At 39.3% G+C, this 20,341-nt stretch overlaps 1 protein-coding gene across 7 annotated transcripts in view; it reads left to right on the forward strand.

Moving 5' to 3' along the window:
* The window catches only part of ASPH (aspartate beta-hydroxylase), a gene marked incomplete at its 3' end in the record, with an annotated part of 208,582 nt that overhangs the window by 19,568 nt on the left and 168,673 nt on the right, over positions 1-20,341 (forward strand). For 5 of the 7 annotated variants that reach the window (XM_082674443.1, XM_082674445.1, XM_082674444.1 and 2 more), the window contains exons 2-3: positions 14,914-15,063; positions 18,205-18,273. In XM_082674443.1, the coding sequence (XP_082530569.1) occupies positions 14,914-15,063; positions 18,205-18,273 (219 nt within the window). Of the gene's footprint in view, positions 1-9,374; positions 9,510-14,913; positions 15,064-16,493; positions 16,539-18,204; positions 18,274-20,341 lie in introns of those variants that run through there. The other 2 variants (XM_082674448.1, XM_082674446.1) reach the window with 2 other exon arrangements.

The following is a 20,341-nucleotide window of genomic DNA, read 5'->3' on the forward strand; positions in this document are numbered from 1 at the left end:
GGGTGGCAGAGGCATTAGATTTATTCCATGCAGTCGAATTTGAGGGGAACATAACTAGCTGGGAAACTTTTTGTGACTCATGGGAGCTAATGAAAATAGTCCTTCAAGTAATCAAAGTTATCTTGCTTTTTCCTCTGTGATGTCTGCCACTAACAGACATTGAGTTGACATCCTGGACTTTGATTTCATGACTGTCCTTTTCACTGGCACAGTGCTTGAGCCAGTGACATGGCTTCTGTGAATGGTTGTGTCGCAGGTCCAGTGATTGTGTAAAAGTGCTGAAGTAGACGTCACTTCAGGATGTAAAGCATGGAAACCCTGTCAAAGTTCAGCATTTTCCGATTTGGTGATATATTTAAAAAATATATAAAAGTAATACATTTTTATGACATTTCAAGAACAGGCAAACCTAACCTACGGTGGATAAAAAGCAGAACAGTGGGGCTGTCCCTGCATTTGGGGTTGGTGTGGAATGTGGATGGTAAGGACCGTCAGAGCACTTAGGGGTGGCCTTAGTGTTCTGTGTCTTGATAGGGATTTGGGTTACACAGTATATGTTTTTGTGAAAGCTAAGGGAACGTACACTTAAAATTAGGGCATTTCATTTTATGTACATCGTATGTAAAAATGATAAATGTTGGACTGTGGTTTACGATATAGAAGCTAAAGTACTTAGGGGACGTGTGTTAATGTCTATCATTTAGTTTGAAATGTATTAGACGTATAAAATGGATTACCGGATGGATATGGAGGGATGAATAGACATGCCATAAGCCAGATAATAAAACGTTAATTGTAGCATCTGAGTGATGCATACACGGATATCCTACGTCACATTCTTTCACCTTTGTTGTGTGTTGGAACTTTCTGTAATCAAATATCTTGAAACTAGTCATGCATTGTTTTTTGATCCTTTGAAATAGCCATTTCTGTGGGCTCCGTATGGTCAAGGGCTGGCAGTGTCTTACGGGTCAGCCCGCGTTTTGTGGCTGCTTTACTTAGCAGGCTTTGTCCGGCGGGGTACCGGCATGAAGCTTCATTTTCCTCCAGTCATTGTGGTTAGTCGGACTAGATTAATCTCTGGGTAGCAGAGGCTCTTGACCATCCCTGGGACAGATTCCTTAACACCCGAGTCACTCTCCATTTCTAAAAGCCTGTGTGCTTTAAATAAGATCTCGTTTTCAATGCAGAATTTCTCGTCTCCGTTGGCAGGAAGGCAGGAGGGCCTGCAGTGGGGAAGTGGTATTTGCGTCCTCTCCACGTGGTCTGCTTTGGGGCAGTGCCCTTCTTGCCTCTTCCAGGCTCTAGCTTGTCAGGGATGCTAGGGAAGGAAGAGGGAGAGAGGGAAAGGCCTCTGTCCCCTCGCTGGGCCCTATCGGAGTCTCCTGCTAGTTGATAAGATCACCTGGCCCCCATTGCCCACAAGTGGCAGGCGCCCAAACGCTTCCTCTGTGAGTTCTTTGGAAGGCCTGGTGGGACCTTCCCAGGGTATACGATGTCTTCCAGCCCTCCTGGGCATCCACTCCTGGCAGAACACTTCACCCTCTCTTGCTCTGGGAAGTCACATGCTTGGCAGTCAGCGCTTTGGGGCGCGATGCTGGCGAGATGGTACAAACCCCTGCTCTCCCTTGCTGCCCTCTTCAGGCCAGGGGAAGCTGACACCTTGCGGGGGTGCAGACTTCTTGGTAGCCGCTGCCTTTCCTCTGCAGCCATTCCTCCCTGGTTTTCCCTGCTCCTGATCAGCTCTGCTGCGGGCGGGCCAGTCCCCAGGGCTGCCATCACTTTAGACCAGCTGGCTACAAATTTGAAGGTCCTCACAGCCACCCTCAGGTTTGATAATTCCTGGGAATGACTCAGAATTCAGGAAAGTGCTCTGTTCATCACTGCAGTTGCATTACAGTGAAAGGATACAAATTAGAAGTAGCTAAAGGACGAGACTCAGGACAAAGTAGGAAGGTTCCGAACACAGAGCTCCCATCGTCCTCAGGGACATAAGTATTGCCTAATATGCACGGGGTATTGCCGACTAAGGGAGCTCATCCGAGCCTTTGGTACCCAGAGGTATTTACTGGGGCTCCATCACATGCTGCGAGCATGGCTGCCATTAAGCGATACAGCCACACAGCCTGTCCCAAAGCTTCATCGTAAATCACATTGTTAAGACTGTCTGGTGACCAAAGACCCCAAGCAAACAAATCACTCCTGTCAGGCAGGACATGCCAGGGACCTCCAAGCAGGCAAGGGCAAAAGCCAGAGCTCTCTTTGGCTGAAGTTTAATTCTTCACTATGCAATTCACAATTGCAGCTATTCTTGCTTTTTATTATTTTTTAAATCAGATTCATCATTATTAATTTATTTAGTAAAGCATTGTTGGCTGTCCCCAAAAAATGTAGTATGATGCATAATTGCATCAGCTTTGTGCCCTGCCCTGTAAGTTTTTAAGACCCATATGTTTTGTAATTTACGTGTGAATTTTCCCTATATTTTGTGCTAATGCTTTTATTTACTCCCTGTCTTCCCGCCCTATTTGCATCTATAGGGCACTTTGTTGTAAACGCTGAATTCTTTTGCCCTAGAAAGTGGGGACTGGTGGGAAGGATGGGGACTGGTGGGGAACCCATCTTTTGCTGTCTAGATGGGTTAAGGTGGAAGTGGAACGCAGCAGCAAATTGGTGGTGGTCACACATAATGGCTTTGTGACCTAGTCTCATTGCCTTGGAATTAGAGCTAAAAGGGTAAGCTAGGCTTTTCTGTTGTTTTTAGTTTTGAAAAAAAGAACTTTTTTTTTGTTGTTGTTTTTTAACAACTTTTCACCTCACCACCTCAGTTTCTGAATGGACACCACAACTTACTTTTTTGTTTTTAAAAATACATTTTTCCACTCTAGGTTCAGCAGGAGACTCTCTGAATTTCAATACCGTGCTAATAGCCATCCACACAGATGAATGGTTGACTAGGTTGGGGGTGTTTTTTCCTGTGAGACTAAGTCTTCTTTCTTTATTAACTTCTCTCTAGAAGGAATAACGGAGTTTAAAGAACTCTCTCATTAGGCCTGGCGTGAGCTTTTGGAATTAACTCCCATTTCTATTATGTTTTTAGCATCTTACCGATGGAGTTTTGGCCCATCACAGATTCATAAGGTGGGGTTGATGGACCCGTGTTCCGATTCAGGTGTTCCCTTCTGCAGTGAAGCAGAGGTGATACAGAGAGGCACAAGCTAGGGCAGTGGTTCCCCAGCTTGGGGCTCCAGAGAATAATAAAGATTCCAAAAAGTATCTGGAGGCTGATTTAGATAGCTGTTGCTAATATTTCTCTTTCCCTTATTTGTCCTGATACGAATGGAAATGGCTTTCTCAATTTTGTTTTACTAAATTCTAAAACCCAGGGCAGCCCCTTGTCACTCCTCCAGCCACTCATGCCTTTTCCACACAGGACCATTCAGGAGAGGTGTTAGGAGCGTCAGGTGTCTGGCTGTTGGACCTGATGAATGCGCTACAACATCTCCTTCGTGCTCAGGCCTTCTTATGTTCAAGCTGGGTGTCATTCACCCAAGATTGATCAATGAGGAATTTATCTGACACAGAGCAATGAAGACTTGGTCATGGACCGATTTGGGTTCATCACCAGTATTTGGGAGGCACTGGGCTTCTTTTTTGAAATATCTCATTCTTAATGATTTATAGGTCTTTTCCTCTTATGAATGAATTTTAGGATCACTAAATTCCTGGAGATGAGGAAACCTGAAGTGACTTGGCATTTGTTGGACCATTTTTTGTGTCCCTTTGCTCTCTTATTTCTGAAGTGTAGGCAGGAAGAGGTTTGATTACTCATATAATATCAAGGACTTGAGAAAGAATTTACCTACTTATTTAACAATTAGGTGCAGGGCAAATGTACATTAATGAACAAGGCAGGTTCAGTCCCTGGCTTCATGAAACTTGCATTCTGGAGTTAGAAAGAATTTAAGAAATTAATTATTGTAGTTGTCTAATTACCAATGAAAGAACACTCTGAAGAGTACATTCTACAATGAGAGTATATTAGAAAATGTTTCCATTTAAGCCAAGTGGGAGGAGATAGCTAGGCTGGGACCACAGTGCTGCTATCCCAGGAAGAGGGAGTGGTGTGTGCAGAGAGCCTGAGACGGGAAAGAGCATGGTGAGTTTTTTGTGGCTGGAGTATAGACAGCTTGGGGAAAGGACACGAAACTAAAGCCGGAGTGATAGACTGGGGCCATGTTGACTAGGGTCTTAAAGGCCACATTGTAGATTTTAATATTATCCTAAGAATACTGTAAAGCCATTGAGGGATTTTTAACAGGGTAGTGATACAATCAGATTTAAAAAATTATTTTGGCTGCTGTGTGGGGCACTAAAGGTCATGTTAAGGTATTGTAGTCGTCTAGGAAGTGATGCTAACTTGGATTTAGATGATTGTAGGAAAGAGGCAGAAATATGGGTCATTTGAGACAACTTCCCACTTTTTCATGGCATGGCGCATACAAAAAAAAGTTTTAAAAATATCATGCTGGGGTACATACAGGCAAGGGTGACCCAAGTACTGAGGAGAATTCAAATCTTGGCATAGTTGTAATCCATTGGCCTGATGTAGAAACTGATTTGGGAGATGGGTGTTTGGGAAACAGGAGAGAATAAAATCTAGGGTGAATCCCAGGGTTTTGGTTTAAGCCACTGGCTTGATGGAAGTGCTTATGAGATTTAGAACACTGCAGAGGAGGTGGGAAAGATGATGGGTCCAGTCTTGTATAAGTTGAGTTTGGGGTGTCCTTAAGTCACTCACATGGGGTATTGAGTAGACAGGTATGTGAGCTTGAAGGAGAGAAAAAATTAAGCTATCTAGAAGGTGGTAGCTAAAATAAGCTAGGGAAAGGCCATAGGACCAAGGCTTCTGGAATTTCCATGTTTAAAAGTCAACTAGAGGAGGGTGAGCTAGCAAAGGAGATTGGGAGCTAGAATTCCACAAAGGTCGAAGATGATTCTAGAGTAACGAAAGTCAAGGGAAGAGAATGTTTAAGAAGGAGGGAGAATTCTTCTGAGAGGACAAATTAGATGAGGACTGAAAATTTTCGATTCGCTTTAGTGACATGGATGTCATTGGTGTGACATTGGCGCCGCTATACTGGAGGCCCGGGCAGAAGCCAGATTGCAGCCTCCAGGTTCTAAGGGGTGAATAGGGGGTTGGAGAGTGAAAGCAGTGACATGATGGCCCTGCTGAGAATTTCACCTGTGACAGGGAGGTGGAAGGACAGGGGCTATAGCTGTGGGGCTGAGGGGAGATGCCGTAAAGGCAGGGAGCTGGTGGAATAGGACAGGGAAAAGATAGAGTATAAGGTGGCTGAGGAGGGAAGGGGCACGGAGGACCTAGGAGGGAAGCAGAGAATGAATGCACGCGAATTTCGGCTTGTAATGCTTGGTAGAGCACAGCCATTGCAGACAGCTTCCGGCTGATGGCTCTGTCTTCTCTGTGAGGTAAGAGCTATGGCATTTTTTTTTTTTTTTTGAGTTTGCAAAGATAGACTACTTTAGAGGCAGATAAGTTTGACGTAGTCATTGTGGAATAGCTGTGTTTGTCCGGGGAGCCAATGATGGCAGATTGTTACAGTGAAAACGGTAGAGCAGCAGGGAGCTTAGTGAGGCTGGGAGTGATTTAAATAACGAATTATGGGCTCTTAAGGTGGATTTAGAAAGATGTGAAGGCAGGAGGGGAAAGAAGAGGGGTGGGAAAAAAGGAGAAGCAAGAGACCTACAGGACCTAAGAAGAAATCGTTGAGTAAACAAGCTGGAACAACGGGAGAGTCGTGATCAGAGTGGTTGCTTACATATTCAATAGAACCTAAACCTTTGCCTGTAGAGGTAGTGTTCCTTCTACCTGGGAACAGCGGAGCTGGTGTGTTTGAGGAGATTTCACCCAACGTCTGCTGAGTTGCCTTTTGTTACTTCTGTGATACTGGCTGTTTAATATTGGGTTTAGAATGGTAAGACATGCTCATGTTTGCTTTGGAGACTATATATAGATGAGAGGGTTTTAGTTTTTGTTTTAAAGAACTGTATTTTCGCTATCTCATGATATCCTGCAGTCCTCATGATGCACCCGAACAAGCAGAGCTTTCTTAGCAGGATCTGTTAGGACGGTTGTGCTAGGAGAGCTGCAGAGATATTTCAGCAAGAACGAAGATGTGATTAGGAGGGTGAGTTAGGTTGGGTTTGTGGTAAGGTCCATGGTGAGAATGTAAGGACTAGTGTGGATATAGAACGGAAGGGAACAAGGTCACTGGATGGATAAAGAAATGACGGAAAGAGAACCTGACATGCTGGCCACACAGCTGGACATGAAATCCCATGGTTATGGCTGGAATTGAGGTGAAGAAGGTTTCACTGAGAGGAGAGGTCACCGCACACGGGTGATGACAGTGATGGGGCAGGTGGAGGGTAGTATAATTGGACAGCATGGACCTTGGGGGAACAGGGTTCTGTTGTTTTTTTCTTTTTTAGGTTGTAAGGAATGATGGTCTGGAACTTGGTAAAAGCAAGAGCTCCTTTCCCCTGCTCCAGACCCTGAGAATTAGGGATGGCTAGTGCAGGCAGTAGTGCAGTGATTCTCTTTCTGTGTGGTCCCTAGACCAGCAGCATCAGATTACCCGGGAGCTTATTGGAAATACACATTCTCAGGCCCCTCTGCAGACCTACAGAATCAAAATCTCTGGGGTGGACTCAGCATCTGTTTTGACCAGTCCTCCAGGTGACTCTAAAGTTTGAGCAGCACTTTTGATTGGGTGCTTGGGGGAGTGGAGGGAGTCATCACTGTCACCTCATGAGAACTCTGATGGGTTTTCACCTGGTCAGTTTGGGAGTCAGGGAGAGCGCTGGACTCCGTGGACATAGATCTTGACTCTTGTGGTCTCCAGTTGTGTCAGGTTGAGAGTAGTAGAGCACATTGCAGAAGTTTGGTCTTTGCTTGGACCTTAGGAGTTTGCTATTAGTTTCAGCAGCTACTACAAGGAATAGTTAATACTACTGTAGTTCTCTTTGCTAGGGTTTTAAAAATATGATTGCAATATGCAAATTTTAGTTAAAAGCCTTTATAAACATTTCCCATCATAAAAATGAATTGTTATTATAAGAAATAGTTACTTGCAAATCAGGATTTCTTTTTCCTTAAGCACTGTGATGGATTAAATGTTATTTCAGAGAGATTCATTCATCCTAATCACCCTATCCAGAATAACAGGTATGCCATTATTGCAAAATTGAGGAGGGAAGAGATTTGATTGAAATAACTGTAAAATTGTTGCAAAAAACAAAGGAGTAGGTTAACTCTAGGATGTGTGAATATGTGTGATAAAGATTTGTGGAGGAGTAGTAATTGCAGCTGTGTGGAAGGCGCCTCAGTGGTGAGGCATACCCGTACTTAGTAGCTGTAATTCTTGTCTCAGTTCAGTGTTTGGCCCCAGACCCAGAATTTAGGGTGCAGCTGGCCTTGTACAGGCCCATAAAGGGAAAGAGGAAACCCTAGCAGCCCCTGCAGTCTTGGTGGCAGGCTAGGATCATGAAAAGAGCTGTGAATTGGAGATGAGGAGACTTATGCACGAGTCCAGATGGATTCAATCAAAATGTGTTGCGTGCATGACTTCAGCAAATATTTGCACACCCCATTTGTGCCAAGACACTTTTTTTTTTTCGCGGTACGCGGGCCTCTCACTGTTGTGGCCTCTCGCGTTGCGGAGCACAGGCTCCGGACGCGCAGGCTCAGCGGCCATGGCTCACGGGCCCAGCCGCTCCGCGGCATGTGGGATCCTCCTGGACCGGGGCACGAACCCGCGTCCCCTGCATCGGCAGGCGGACTCTCAGCCACTGCGCCACCAGGGAAGTCCCCAAGACACTTTTTATAGGCAACGAAGTCGAGGCCCAGAAGTTTGATGACTTCCTTAAAATCAAAGGTAATGAAGCAGCTGGAATTGAATTCAGGTCTCCTAAGTCTGAAGCCGGCTACCCGCCGTGTAAGTGTGGTGGCTTGGTTTCCAGTGCTCTCAAGAAGGGCCTCTTGTCACCTTCCCTCTCCCTCTGAAAACAACAAAAGAAGCTTCTGAAATATTTGTCTAGTAAACTTGTGTGCTGGTCGGTCATCTATCTTAAACCCCTGTCAGCAGATGATTCATTACTCAACCTTGTAGCAGGCACCGACTTCAGTGGGACAGATCCTTGAGGAAAGGAATGGCTCTTGGTCAGAACACCTAAGACCCTGGTCAGTTCTGATTAGTTGTCCCAGTTGCCCTGTTCACTCTGTCCCAGCTCTGAGCCATCAGATACTGGTATCTTAGGTTGCTGACTCCTTTTCAGAACATTTAACTGTTTCATTTGCATGTGAAGCATTGTTTGACTGAAAAAATGAAGACTCACAAAGAACTTTGAAAGGTTGCTGCCTCACTCTGGAGACAATTTGTGCTAGATTGATTTAGTGGAACTGATCAGAGCTCTGATGAATTCTGTGAGCTGCCAATCTTAAATCAGTAAATAAATTGGGCTGGTTTTATTTCCCCAGAGAGAATATTTGGAGAGGGGACTGGAGGGAAGATGAAGAAAATCAGAATACGGTTGTACAATGGCTTTCCAGTTCCCTGAGATAGTGTTTCCTAGGTGATACTCTTACTGATGAAGAGTTCCTTCTTTCCCTGTCTCCTCACTCCATGCTTCCTTCACAGCTCTCTCTCTCTCTCCTTCTCTAGGGAAACATTTTTGTTTTTTGGGGGCCATGCCACTCGGCTTGCGGGATCTTAGTTCCCTGACCAGGCATCAAACCCGGGCCCCCGCACCAAGTCCTAACCACGGAATTCCCTAGGGAAAAAGTTTTTGATTGTTGCTTTAGTTTTGCTGTTGAGGGAATTAGTCTTGGGATGGTAATGCCTGTGAATCAGAATTCTAGAGCATTAATCCATTTCTTACCATTTAGGGTTCTGTTTCATTCAAACAAACTATGTAATGGACTTTTCATATAGGCATTTGATTAGATTCCGAAGGGTCAATTTAAGCCGTTGCAGGGCTGGGGCCCACATTTTATAGCAAGACTTGTTTCAGTTTTGAATGATTTGGTACTTGCTAAAACCATTCAAGACTGAATCCCAAAACACCCAAACTGGCAGTGCATTTGTTCCTTTTTTTTTCCAGCATGCCTGGTATTTTTTAGGGTTTGGAATTGGCGGATAGGACCAACCCAGAAAGGAATCCCAGCAGTCGGACTGTTAGCAGAGTATTTCAGCCTGAGAGATTAGCAGTATTTGGCCATGAGGAAAAGGCCTCTAAAAATAACTGGTGAGCAGAGTTTGCAGTCAGGTCCAATTTCAGTTCTAGAGGCCTTGCCCAAGGAGCTGTTGGCCAGTCCACAGCTCTAGTAACGAAGGGCCTGTGGTGTGCCTGATACCTGCTCATAGGGCTTTGGTTTTTTTTCTTCCATATATATTATTAATGGATTGAAGAAATCAAAATGGCAGAAGGTAAAGGTATATTTTTATTGTTTGGGTTAAAAGTGACTTGGGATCTAGCCGACGATTTTTAGCTTGGTTTTCAGTTGTGCGCTGTTCAAATATTTTTGGCTAAGTGCTTTGACTGCATCTTCTACGTTTTCTATTTTGAACTTCTGGAGACCTCGATGTTTCAAAATAGTTTAATTTTTCATGGACTAATCTGTCTGTAATATGAATATTAAGTTTTAGTGTCTTGACTTAGAATATCTTTTATTGTATCGTACTACCAGAGACCACATTTTACAAACTTCAGAAAAATAAACATGTTGTCTGTCTTGGTCTTAGACATTAATTACAGTGAACGTAAAGAATTGTGTGCATTCAGATCTCATGTAAAATTATAGGAAATTTAAGGGCTTTATACGTCCCTTCTTGTATTAATGAGCACACTTAGTTGGCTCAAGCAGAGACTTACCATATGTGGAAATGGACCTAATTTTTGTGAAGCAGGCAATAAATGCAAAGAAAAGACATTGGGATTTTTTTTTTGTTTTTCAAATCAAATCATTAACCTTCGAGTGTTCTTTAATGATGTGTTGGTTTACATTTTTGTATGTGTTTGTTTTTGCTTTTCTTTGTAAGTTAAGATTGTCTTTTCATTTAATTGAAGGCAAGCTATATTGGCTCATTATATTGAAAATGTATTTAAGAAAAATAAGATAGACATATTCAAGACTGCTTCCAACTCTCAGCTGCCTGAGCAGCGGCTGGAAGGATTCTATTATTAGTATAGAGAGTATGAGTATCTCTGCTTTGAACACCGTTTTAAATAAATGGTTAGAATGGCTTACTTGACTTTTCTGATAAAGTGGCCCATGGAGCCCTGAAGAAGAATAGGAGATATCTAACGGACTTTCAGTTCTTTTAGAAGGCGTTTCTCCTCTTCTGCATGGATTGCTTAACGTACATAGTGAGGCAAAGTCAGCTGTTACTTCTGACCCACTTTTAACAGTTCATGGCTCCTAAAGGGGGACATTTTGTAATGCAGAAAAATAACCAGTTTGATGAATTGCTTTTATGTTAACTTTAAATGAGTAGAATTTGTGTATAAATATGAAATCACCAGCATAATGCTTACCAAATCTCATCAATGGTTATTTGTAATTCACTTAGTTGTACTTCCAGTTAAGTAACTGACTTGTGCTCAGGTGCTGGGGGGGCATCTTCTATTTTCCCTTTTCTAACCAAATAAATAAAATTTCCGATGGTCCCTAGCCCAGGCTTCATTTTGGGGAGACACATTCCATTGATCACCATGGTAATTTTCTGTGTTCGGTAGTATGTGAGAGCGTTTTCTGATTTGATGGGTCAATGTGGAAAAAAGTGAATCACATAGTTCTTGCCATATTCTTAACCCTCATTAAAAAAAAATCTTTTTGATTAATCCCTGGGACTATATAGGTTGACTATGGAGCCAGAAATCAAATGAAAATTCTTAGATTTATTCTGATTTTAGAAAAGAGGGACAACTACTAGATGTTCTTCCAGAATATGTTTGGAACACAGTACTGGTTTCAGGTGTGCTTGGGGAGTTTTAAACTCTCTCGAAGGGTTTATCTTACTCTGCTTTTTTCAGTTTAGTTGGACAGAAACTTATCTGCCCTTTGGGACTAGGTACACCATATTTACAAAGTGACATACCAAGAGTGTGCTATTTAGTGTCAATTAAAAAGTTTCCCCTAGAAAAGATGTCTCAAGAAAGACTCCTTTCTATAATTTACTGTTTTGTTCCTTTATGGATTGGTAAATATTAACAGTAAAAAGATTAATACTACTGGAGTAACACCTCATGTATTTGACATTATAAAGGGTTGGATAAAATAATGCTAATTATTTCATGTTCTAGTTAAATAACATTTACTCTTCTTTTTTGACGTTTACTTTTTAAGCGATAAATCCATTTAATAAAAAAATATTTTGAATGAAAATCTTTCCAGAATTTATTGTACATTTCTTGCATTCTTAAACAGTTTTAAAACAATAGTGTAATGACAGAATGAATATGATATCATGATTACCTTGTACTAAAGATTACTTTAATAGTTAAGGACTGTAAGTTTAATAGTTAAGGACTAGTCAGGGTTGCCAGTGAGCATCAATCGTAAATGGCCTCCTGCCACTCTTCAGGTTCTTGTGTCTACTCGTGCTGTATTCAGACATTTTATAGGCCTGCCCTCCATCAGCACTTGTTGCTTTAACTCCTTTGGGGGAGGCTGTCTCTAAGGTCTCTTCTTTAGTTTTGTGCAGTGAGTTAGGAAACTTGATTGAAGTTGTTAGCATCATGTCTAAAATAAATGGGAATAGATTCTAGGTAAAGGTGTATTCTTTACTGTCTTTGGTTTTCTCTCTCTTTACCCTCCTAATCCCTTCTCTCTGTTTTGGTATATGCATTTATATAATTTTTTTTAAAACTCATTTCCACTTTTTACTTGTATTTGGTGTTGCAGGTCAATAACTTAGACGAGTATTACGAATCAACTTGGATAAATGATACTTTCCTTTTGAGAATCTCAGGAATTTTCCCCCTCTGTTTCTGTTTTAAGAAAGAGATAGAAATGGAGAAAGAATTGGACTTGGAATTCAAATGATTATTTTGTTTTACTAGCTATTTCTTTATAAGCTTATTTCAAATAGCATCGTCTGAGGTGTACTTTTATTGAGGTACACATTTTGAAAACTTAATTATTGAGTAAAAAACTGAGTCATGTCTGGCACATATGTGCTGAATAAATACATTAAATGAATGAATAAAATGTTGAACTATATTTATTTGGCCTTATTATTTTCTAGTTAATCAGGAACAGTACAAGAGACTGGTAATCAGTTACAAAATGTCCAAGAGGAGATAAGACAAGAACCCAGATTTCCTGCCATTTTAGCACTTATTTTAAATAAAAAGTTTAAGTTTGATTCTTAGGTAATAAGTAGCCAAGGGAGGAACATCCTTAGTCACTATTATAGTTCCATATTTAGAAGGCATTATTCTTTTTTTTTTTTTTTTTTGCGGTACGCGGGCCTCTCACTCCTGTGGCCTCTCCCGTTGCGGAGCACAGGTTCCGGACGCGCAGGCTCAGCGGCCATGGCTCACGGGCCCAGCCGCTCCGCGGCACGTGGGATCTTCCCGGACCGGGGCACAAACCCGCGTACCGTGCATACAGTCTTAAACAATGTCTTCATGTTTGTAGAAGTTCAGTAAATTAAACATACAACACTGTTACTGAATCTGTGGCGCTCCCGTTCCCACAGAAGCTATTTCTTTTCTTTTTAAAAATTATAGTGGTGCTTTATTTTATATTGTTCTTCGTATAACTTCTATCCTTAAGACACATAAAATTTTGGAAATCATCATTTTCCCTCACCAGCACTGCAGACAGTTTTCACCCAGTCTCCACTCCGGTGACTATGTTCAGATAATAAAACAGTGGAGCCTATTTTAAGTGGATTTAATAAGTAACATTGTGATCTGTGCCCAGCAGGTATTTTTTTAAATGTGTAAGTTATGTTTTTATATAACCAGCTTTTAGGAGACTTTTAATAGATCACGTGAGGAAAAAGAAAAAGAAAAGAAACGGATCAGGTGGCCAGATCTTATTTGGTAAAGCATACTTTTGTAAGTTCACCATGTGATTATTCATAAATCTGGCCCTTATTGATGGGTCTGTTAATATTTAAAGAACACTAGAAAAGGAAATTGACTTTTTCTTTAAGAAGGAATTTTGTTTTATTTTAGTTCACCAATTTATATACTTAAATATAGGTATATAAGTAAATATGTGTATGTTTGAGTGTGTATATCCACAAACATAACGTACACACTCTAAGACTGATTCAGTTTTTATGACCCCTTTTGAAAAGTTGATCTAGTGGTTGGTTTAAAAAATATGTATATCTTTTTAACAAGAAGAATTGATAGTATGTTCTTGATTTAACCCACTGGAAAATTACTACCAGTATTCCCTAATTAGAACTGGATTTAGGAATCAGGAAGCAGGTTTTAGATGAGAGCTAGTGAGGTATCTGAAATCATGTAATTTGGCCCATTCATATGGAGCAAGGAATTCAGGACCATAGAAGTCAGGGCTTATTCCTGGCTCGACCCACCTTATGCTGGTGGCTTTGGGTGAACCATTTCATCATTTTTCTGTAAAACAGAGATGATTATTCCCGTCTTTACCCCCAGTGTTGTAGTGGACACTTGGAAATATTTGGGGGTGTTTTTGTTTGTCATAATCGCTGGGAGCTACTTACCTGTGGGACCAGAGGAAACCAGGAATGCCAGCTGCCCTGCAGTGTGAGGAACAGTCACACAGGATGAAGAATTGTCCTGTTTAAACCCAGAAACACCCTCTTGAGAAACACTGACAGGACCCTTGTGAGAATCGCACGCACGTAGAGGAGGTAATGTGCTCCACCAGCGGAAGATAGCATCCTACTTTCCTACTTGTTTGATAAATTTTTCCTTTTCCCAAAGGGCATGTTGAGATATGACATATTCTTCTAATTTATTTATTAATATTTAATATTTATCATATTCCTTTTTAAGAGAAATTTGAGTTTTATGGTCCTTTTAAGGACAGTGTTGACCATTTTCTCTTAATATTACTTGGCTATCATTATTTTTGTTTATTTTTGGCCGTACGAGTATTTCCAGAAGAGTATAAAGTATATTAAACATATCAAATGTGATATATGACACTTCTGGTGGACAGCACTTTACAAAACTGTATCCTACGTCGAGACCAATTATGAAAACCTTTCCCTTTTTCCCTGGGTCCCAATGGATCTTGTGGAGGTGGACTGAATTGCACTGTTTGGCTTCTCTTCTTCCCTGACCTCTGTTTCCTATAAATAGTTTCCTTCCTTTATCTCTGTGTCTCTGGCTAAGAATATGAAGCGTTTTGCGGGGAGCTTCTTCTATGGCAGTTACAGTTTTCAAGATTCTACAGAAACTAAATGCGACAGGAAAAATAAAGGCTTTGGCTACATTTATGATCTCTTTAAGTTGTTGATATGCTCTGAACTTTGAAGGAGGTTATATTTAGGTCGTTTAGATAAAGAACTTGGAAGGAATACACATATCAATTTTTATTTTAAAAAAATCGCTAGCCCATTAGTAGTTTATTTCTCTCGTTACTTAGAAGTTAGGGTCATACATATGTGGTATTGAGGCTAAGCATAGTCTTTTCCATTTTTAAAATCTTTATTTTGTGTAACATGATTTAAGAATTTAAGTGAAAACTATTGATAGTTTTGAAGTGATTTACCACTGGAAGTACTCACAAATTCCTGGAGAAATATTTCAGTGAAAAGAGGTTCAATAAAGTGTTTTCTTCTTATATAATGACATTGTCCGTCTGTTTTATTTTTTTAACAGAGACAAAGCATGGAGGACACAAGAATGGGAGGAAAGGAGGACTTTCTGGAAGTTCGTTTTTCACGTGGTTTATGGTCATTGCATTGCTCGGAGTCTGGACATCGGTAGCTGTGGTCTGGTTTGATCTTGTTGATTACGAGGAAGTGCTGGGTAAGGATTTTCATATTGTTTCTTATTGGTACTGTCAATTCTGTAGCCTCTCAGTGGTTCTCAGTAGGGAAGGAACAAAAGGGGATGTTATCAGGGTTACCTCGCTGTGGTACTTTCAACTTCTTTGAACATGATCTGTCATAGAAAAAAATAGGCTTTATATTGTCTATATATCACACCAAAAAGTTTTAACAGTACGTACTCTCACGACATGCAGTACTCTATAATTTCTGTTCTATTTTGTTGTATTATGAATTTTTAAAATACTTGTCAGGAGCCACTGAATTTATTTAAGGACCCATGAATGGATCATAAACACAATTTGCAAGACCCTGCCTTGAAGAGAGCATTTCCAAGCACACGCCTCTGTGTCCTTGTTGGAACTGTTGTGTGTGGATGTGAGTGTGTGTGTGCGTGCATGTGCATGTGTAGGTGTGGCCTGTAGGATGTTCTGAGGAAATTGCTGTGTTATTTCTGATAGTTGTCTTCCTTTCCTCTCCATTTCCTTTTCTCTCCCCATAATCACTGCAGTTTTTCACGGTTTTTTATGTTCATGATTCTTTATAATTTTTGGAGTCATACTTTTTTTTTTGTTTCACCTGACCAAGTCTCTTTTTGTAATTGAGATAAAATTCAATATTGTAAATGTGTAAAAATGTACAGTTCACTGTTTTTTAACATATAATTTTGTGCTGTCATCATTATTAATTTCAGAATATTTCCATCCCCCTCTCCTTCTTGTCTCCTGGCAAGCACTAATACACTTGGTGTATTTGCCTATTCCGGACATTTCACATAAATGGAATCATACAATACATGGCCCTTCGTGTCTGTTGTTTTGCACTTAGTGTGATGTTTTCAGGGTTTGGTATTTACTCCATTTTATGGATGAATTATGTTCCATCGTGTGGATTCACCACATTTTGCTCATCCATTCATCATGGATGGACATAGGGGTTATTTCCACTTTCGGGCTGTTGTGAGTAAATGGCCTTCCTTTCTAATAATCCAGTGAAAGATGTGGACCTTTTCACTGAAAAAAATGCATACTTTTCTCCGTATGTACAGTCTCACAGGGAAAATCCCCTCCCTTCCATAGACCGTTCTGCACTTTTGCTTTACTTATTAGTTTATAGCCAGCCATCTTTCCGGGGGGAAAGGCAAAGAATAACAAAACACACATGTAATCTGCCTTTTGTTAAAGCTTTTTACTTTTATTATTGTACTTCGAGGAAAGTGCCTCCGAGTAGATTGGTAAGAGTGATAGAGGAAGAATTTTAGTTTGGAGATGAACTTCTGAGTAGGTCTGTGCTTTTGTTAACTTATGTTGATGATGTTGCGAAGCAAAGTCTATCAGACAAAAGAAGAGATTTAGAAGATGTGTACATGTAAGCTCAAGTAACAATTTTCGTGTTTTTGTATGCATGCAGCCAAAGCAAAGGACTTCCGTTATAACTTATCAGAGGTACTTCAAGGTAGGCTATTGGAGATGCCTTTTAAGTCTACTTGTGTTAGTCTCTAAAACCTCATCCTTGGGCTACTATTTTAGTTATCACCTGCATCAGAGAATGTAAGTGGTAGGACCAATTTTCCCTCTTAAATTTGTGAGAAAGTATAGTATTTTCTGTCTTTTTATTGTTATTTGAACTCTGTGCTATACGTAGCCTCAACTGCAGACCAGCGCTTTTCACTTATATTTTCTTAGCTATAGAAATGATAACTTCCTTATGTCTACATTATCATTGTTATTGTCACTTTCAACGTGTATGTGCTTTGTCATTCAGACTTCTACATAGCAGGTTAACAATATTTTCCTAAGTGGAACAGGGCTCTGGGAGGGTCTAGGTTGATCATAGCAACTCTACTCCCAAAGATCTTCCTGCTGTTGTGCAATGTTTTAACTTCTTTTTTTTTTTTTTTTTTAACATCTTTATTGGAGTTAACTTAGTTTTTATTTTAAAATGGTGGCAGTAAGGAGGGAAAGTGGCGGGGGATGGTGGTGGTGGGATGAACTGGGAGATCGGAATTGACATATATACACTAACATGTATAAAATAGATAACTAATAAGAACCTGCTGTATAAAAAAATAAATAAAATTCTAAAATTCAAAAAAAATAAGTAAAAATAAAAGCATTGCTTAAACAAACAAAAATGGTGGCAGTGCTGCCAACTGGTGTTTTAGTACTGATGCTGTATTTGTAAATGTGGTTTAAATATTGCTATTTAAAATATTGTTGTTTAAAATGTTAAATTAATAAGTCTCTTCACAGCCATTGTCCAATGATGAATTATAAACTGTGTTGATTTTAGGATGTTTTTAGGGAACTGAACGTATTTGACTTATATTTGAAATGCTGAATAGTGCTCTGAGATGATAAAGTTAAAATACACAGTTACTGTTCTTGAAGGAGGAAGTCTGCTAGTATTGTCTTCTCAGCTTGTCTGTTCTAAGCCTTATTTTTTTTCTTAGTAGTAGGTGGCCAGTGCTAATTACATTTTTAAGTAGGATAAGTGTAAGTTTTCCTTTGTAGTTTCAAAAAGCCAGTTTTACATACTTTATTTCCAGAAGTCTGTTTTTAAAGGTTGATTCATGATGCTTCTGTCATAAATCATTATTATGAAACGTAAAATTAATCATCCTCTTATTTTTAGTCCTTATACTCGATGTTATATATGGTCTTTATTTGAGGCTCAGTGGGTGTTCTTTTGTTTTGAGTATTAATGGTGTGAGGAACTTCTATACTTTAGAAACATTAAATTTCATGTAACTGTTAGAAATGGATCTGTATTATTCCTTATGTATGTTGAAAATTTTACCTAAAATATTTTTAGCAGTAAAGTTAAAAAAAACTACTCTGAAATGATTAAATCTCAGGGTATTGTTAAGCCCTTAAAGAAAATATTATCTGAGTTATATTTCTTAGATTTGTTAGGTGAATATTTCCTCAATCTCTAAGTGAACTGCCTTCATTTTTAAGTGAGATTATCATTAGCACGGCTTTTAAGGATGAAAGGAGCAAAGAGTTGCATTGATTGGTTGCATTAATGGCCGATATGCAGGACTGTAAGAAATAGTAACACCTTATTAAATTTGTTTTTCCTTTTGTTCCCATATCCGTCTTTCCTTCCCCTCTTATAGGAAAACTGGGAATCTATGATGCTGATGGTGATGGAGATTTTGATGTAGATGATGCCAAAGTTTTATTAGGCAAGTACACATTTTTTTTTTTTAATTAGTGGTGCTGAAATGTTGGAAGCAAAATAATATCAGGTTGGCCAAATGAACCTTTTGGCCAACCCAATATTTTAGCTTTAGTAATGTTTGTGTCAGTCATTTCCATTTTATGAAAGATATTTTCCCACTTAAATCATTTATTTCATTCTTGTTGGGATGTTGAATGGCTTAATTATTTTTCTATAAACTCTCACATTTCAATTTACTGTTACAAATGGATAAGTGTATAGCTCCTGCACAGATATAAGTAATATAATTTCATATGTGTTTTTAGATTTAAAGCACTTTATATTCTGAACATAACATTTGAACATGTAGATAATGTCCTAGTCTGCTTTCACATATGGTAATGGTGACCATTCTTTAGCATCATTTGACATAATTCAATGTCCATTTGAAAATGTAAATTTCTGAAGGCTTACATAAATTCATTCTGAAATAAAATAGTGGTAGTAAACATCTTATAATGTCCTATGACTATTTGAAAGGTAACATTAAAATATAAACTAGTAGTCTTTGGCCAGGTTTCTTGATTTTTTTAAGTCTTGGACCCTTCTCTTTTATCACCAGAATTACCCGTCTTTATCATTGAGGTTTTTTATAATAGATAAAGATGTGATATTCCTTCATTTAATTTTAAAATAGTCTCATACTAGAAAGGATGGTGCTAATTTTAATATGCAAATTTTATATAATCTGGCCTGGTGAGATATTATTTCTGCTTGTTAAACAACATCATTTCCTTTGTTGTAGTATGTAGTGTAATATGCATTAAAACATTTCATACTAAAGTCTTTAGAAAAATAACAAATATGGCAAGGTTTACATACTAAGCTTAATAGAATAATGGCACAGATTCTTCCTAGACACACAATTTTGTGTATATTTTATGGATATGAAAAAAATGGGAGATACATCTGTATTGAAGGGTAATAAAACATCTTAATTTTGACATTGTTTTCTTGTTACTGCTCAGTGAGAACTATATTTGCTACTTAACAGTGAAAGCTTCCTATACCCATGGAATTTCTTTTCCTGTCTTAACCGTAGTAGAATTTTCTATACAATTTTGACATTATATATCTAAATTTGGGTTTCTATAAATATGGTAAATTCTCAGAAGACTATAATCCTAGGCCTGCGTAAGAAAGAAGATTACATAGACCTTATTTCAGAATGATGCTAATTTGCATGCCTATAAGTGGTTTGTTACTTCATTTTGTTACTTTTCTTTAAATGACAGATTCTGAATAGCAAAGCTTTTTATTTAAAAATAACTTCATGTGAGCCGTTGCCTCATTTTTAGAAATAATATTACTTATCTACTGTATTTGTTGATTTTTTTAAGGGGGCAGGTGCTTAAAATCAGCTATCTTGGTCTGTCAGGAAATGTCAACTATTAAAAATTAAAACATGTTATTTCTTCTACAGCACACATTGATTTCTATTGCAAACTTACATTAATAACTTGATTTTTAGTATTTTAGATTTCAAAAATGTATTCCCCTTAATATTTTTAAGCAACCGTTAAGAGTTTAATTAATTATAATTTAGAACATTACCATTTGTGGGTAGCCACATATGTGGTATGGGCAAATGGTAACTTGTTCCTTTTGCAAGAATCATATACTTGGAGACAGAACTCAGTTGGTGAATCTGAGTGTTCATTTGGTCATTTGACTATTAAATGCGCAAAGGCTAAGATAAACTATTTTACTGTATGTACAAATTCGCAGTTGGCTTGTGGCTTTGGTAAAGATGAAAGAAACTAATGTAAGCTGTTTGTCCTCTGACCTTATTCTGTAGTGTTTGAATTCTCTGCATGAAATACAACCTTGATGGGAATTGAATTTTATGACTAAGGTTCTTTTCTACTTTGTGAGGTTATTGTAGCCTAGTTGTGCCTCTATTACTGGTGGATGGTTGCAAGAACCAGGTGAAATTCTGGCCTTGCTGGGCTCTGGATGTTCAGGGAGAGATTACGGGGGAGCAGATTCAGTGAGTGTGTACCCTAAAAGGAGCCAGATCTCTGGGGTACGTT

Source organism: Grampus griseus (genome assembly GCF_964374135.1).
Source record: "Grampus griseus genome assembly, chromosome: 17".
NCBI lineage: Eukaryota > Metazoa > Chordata > Mammalia > Artiodactyla > Delphinidae > Grampus > Grampus griseus.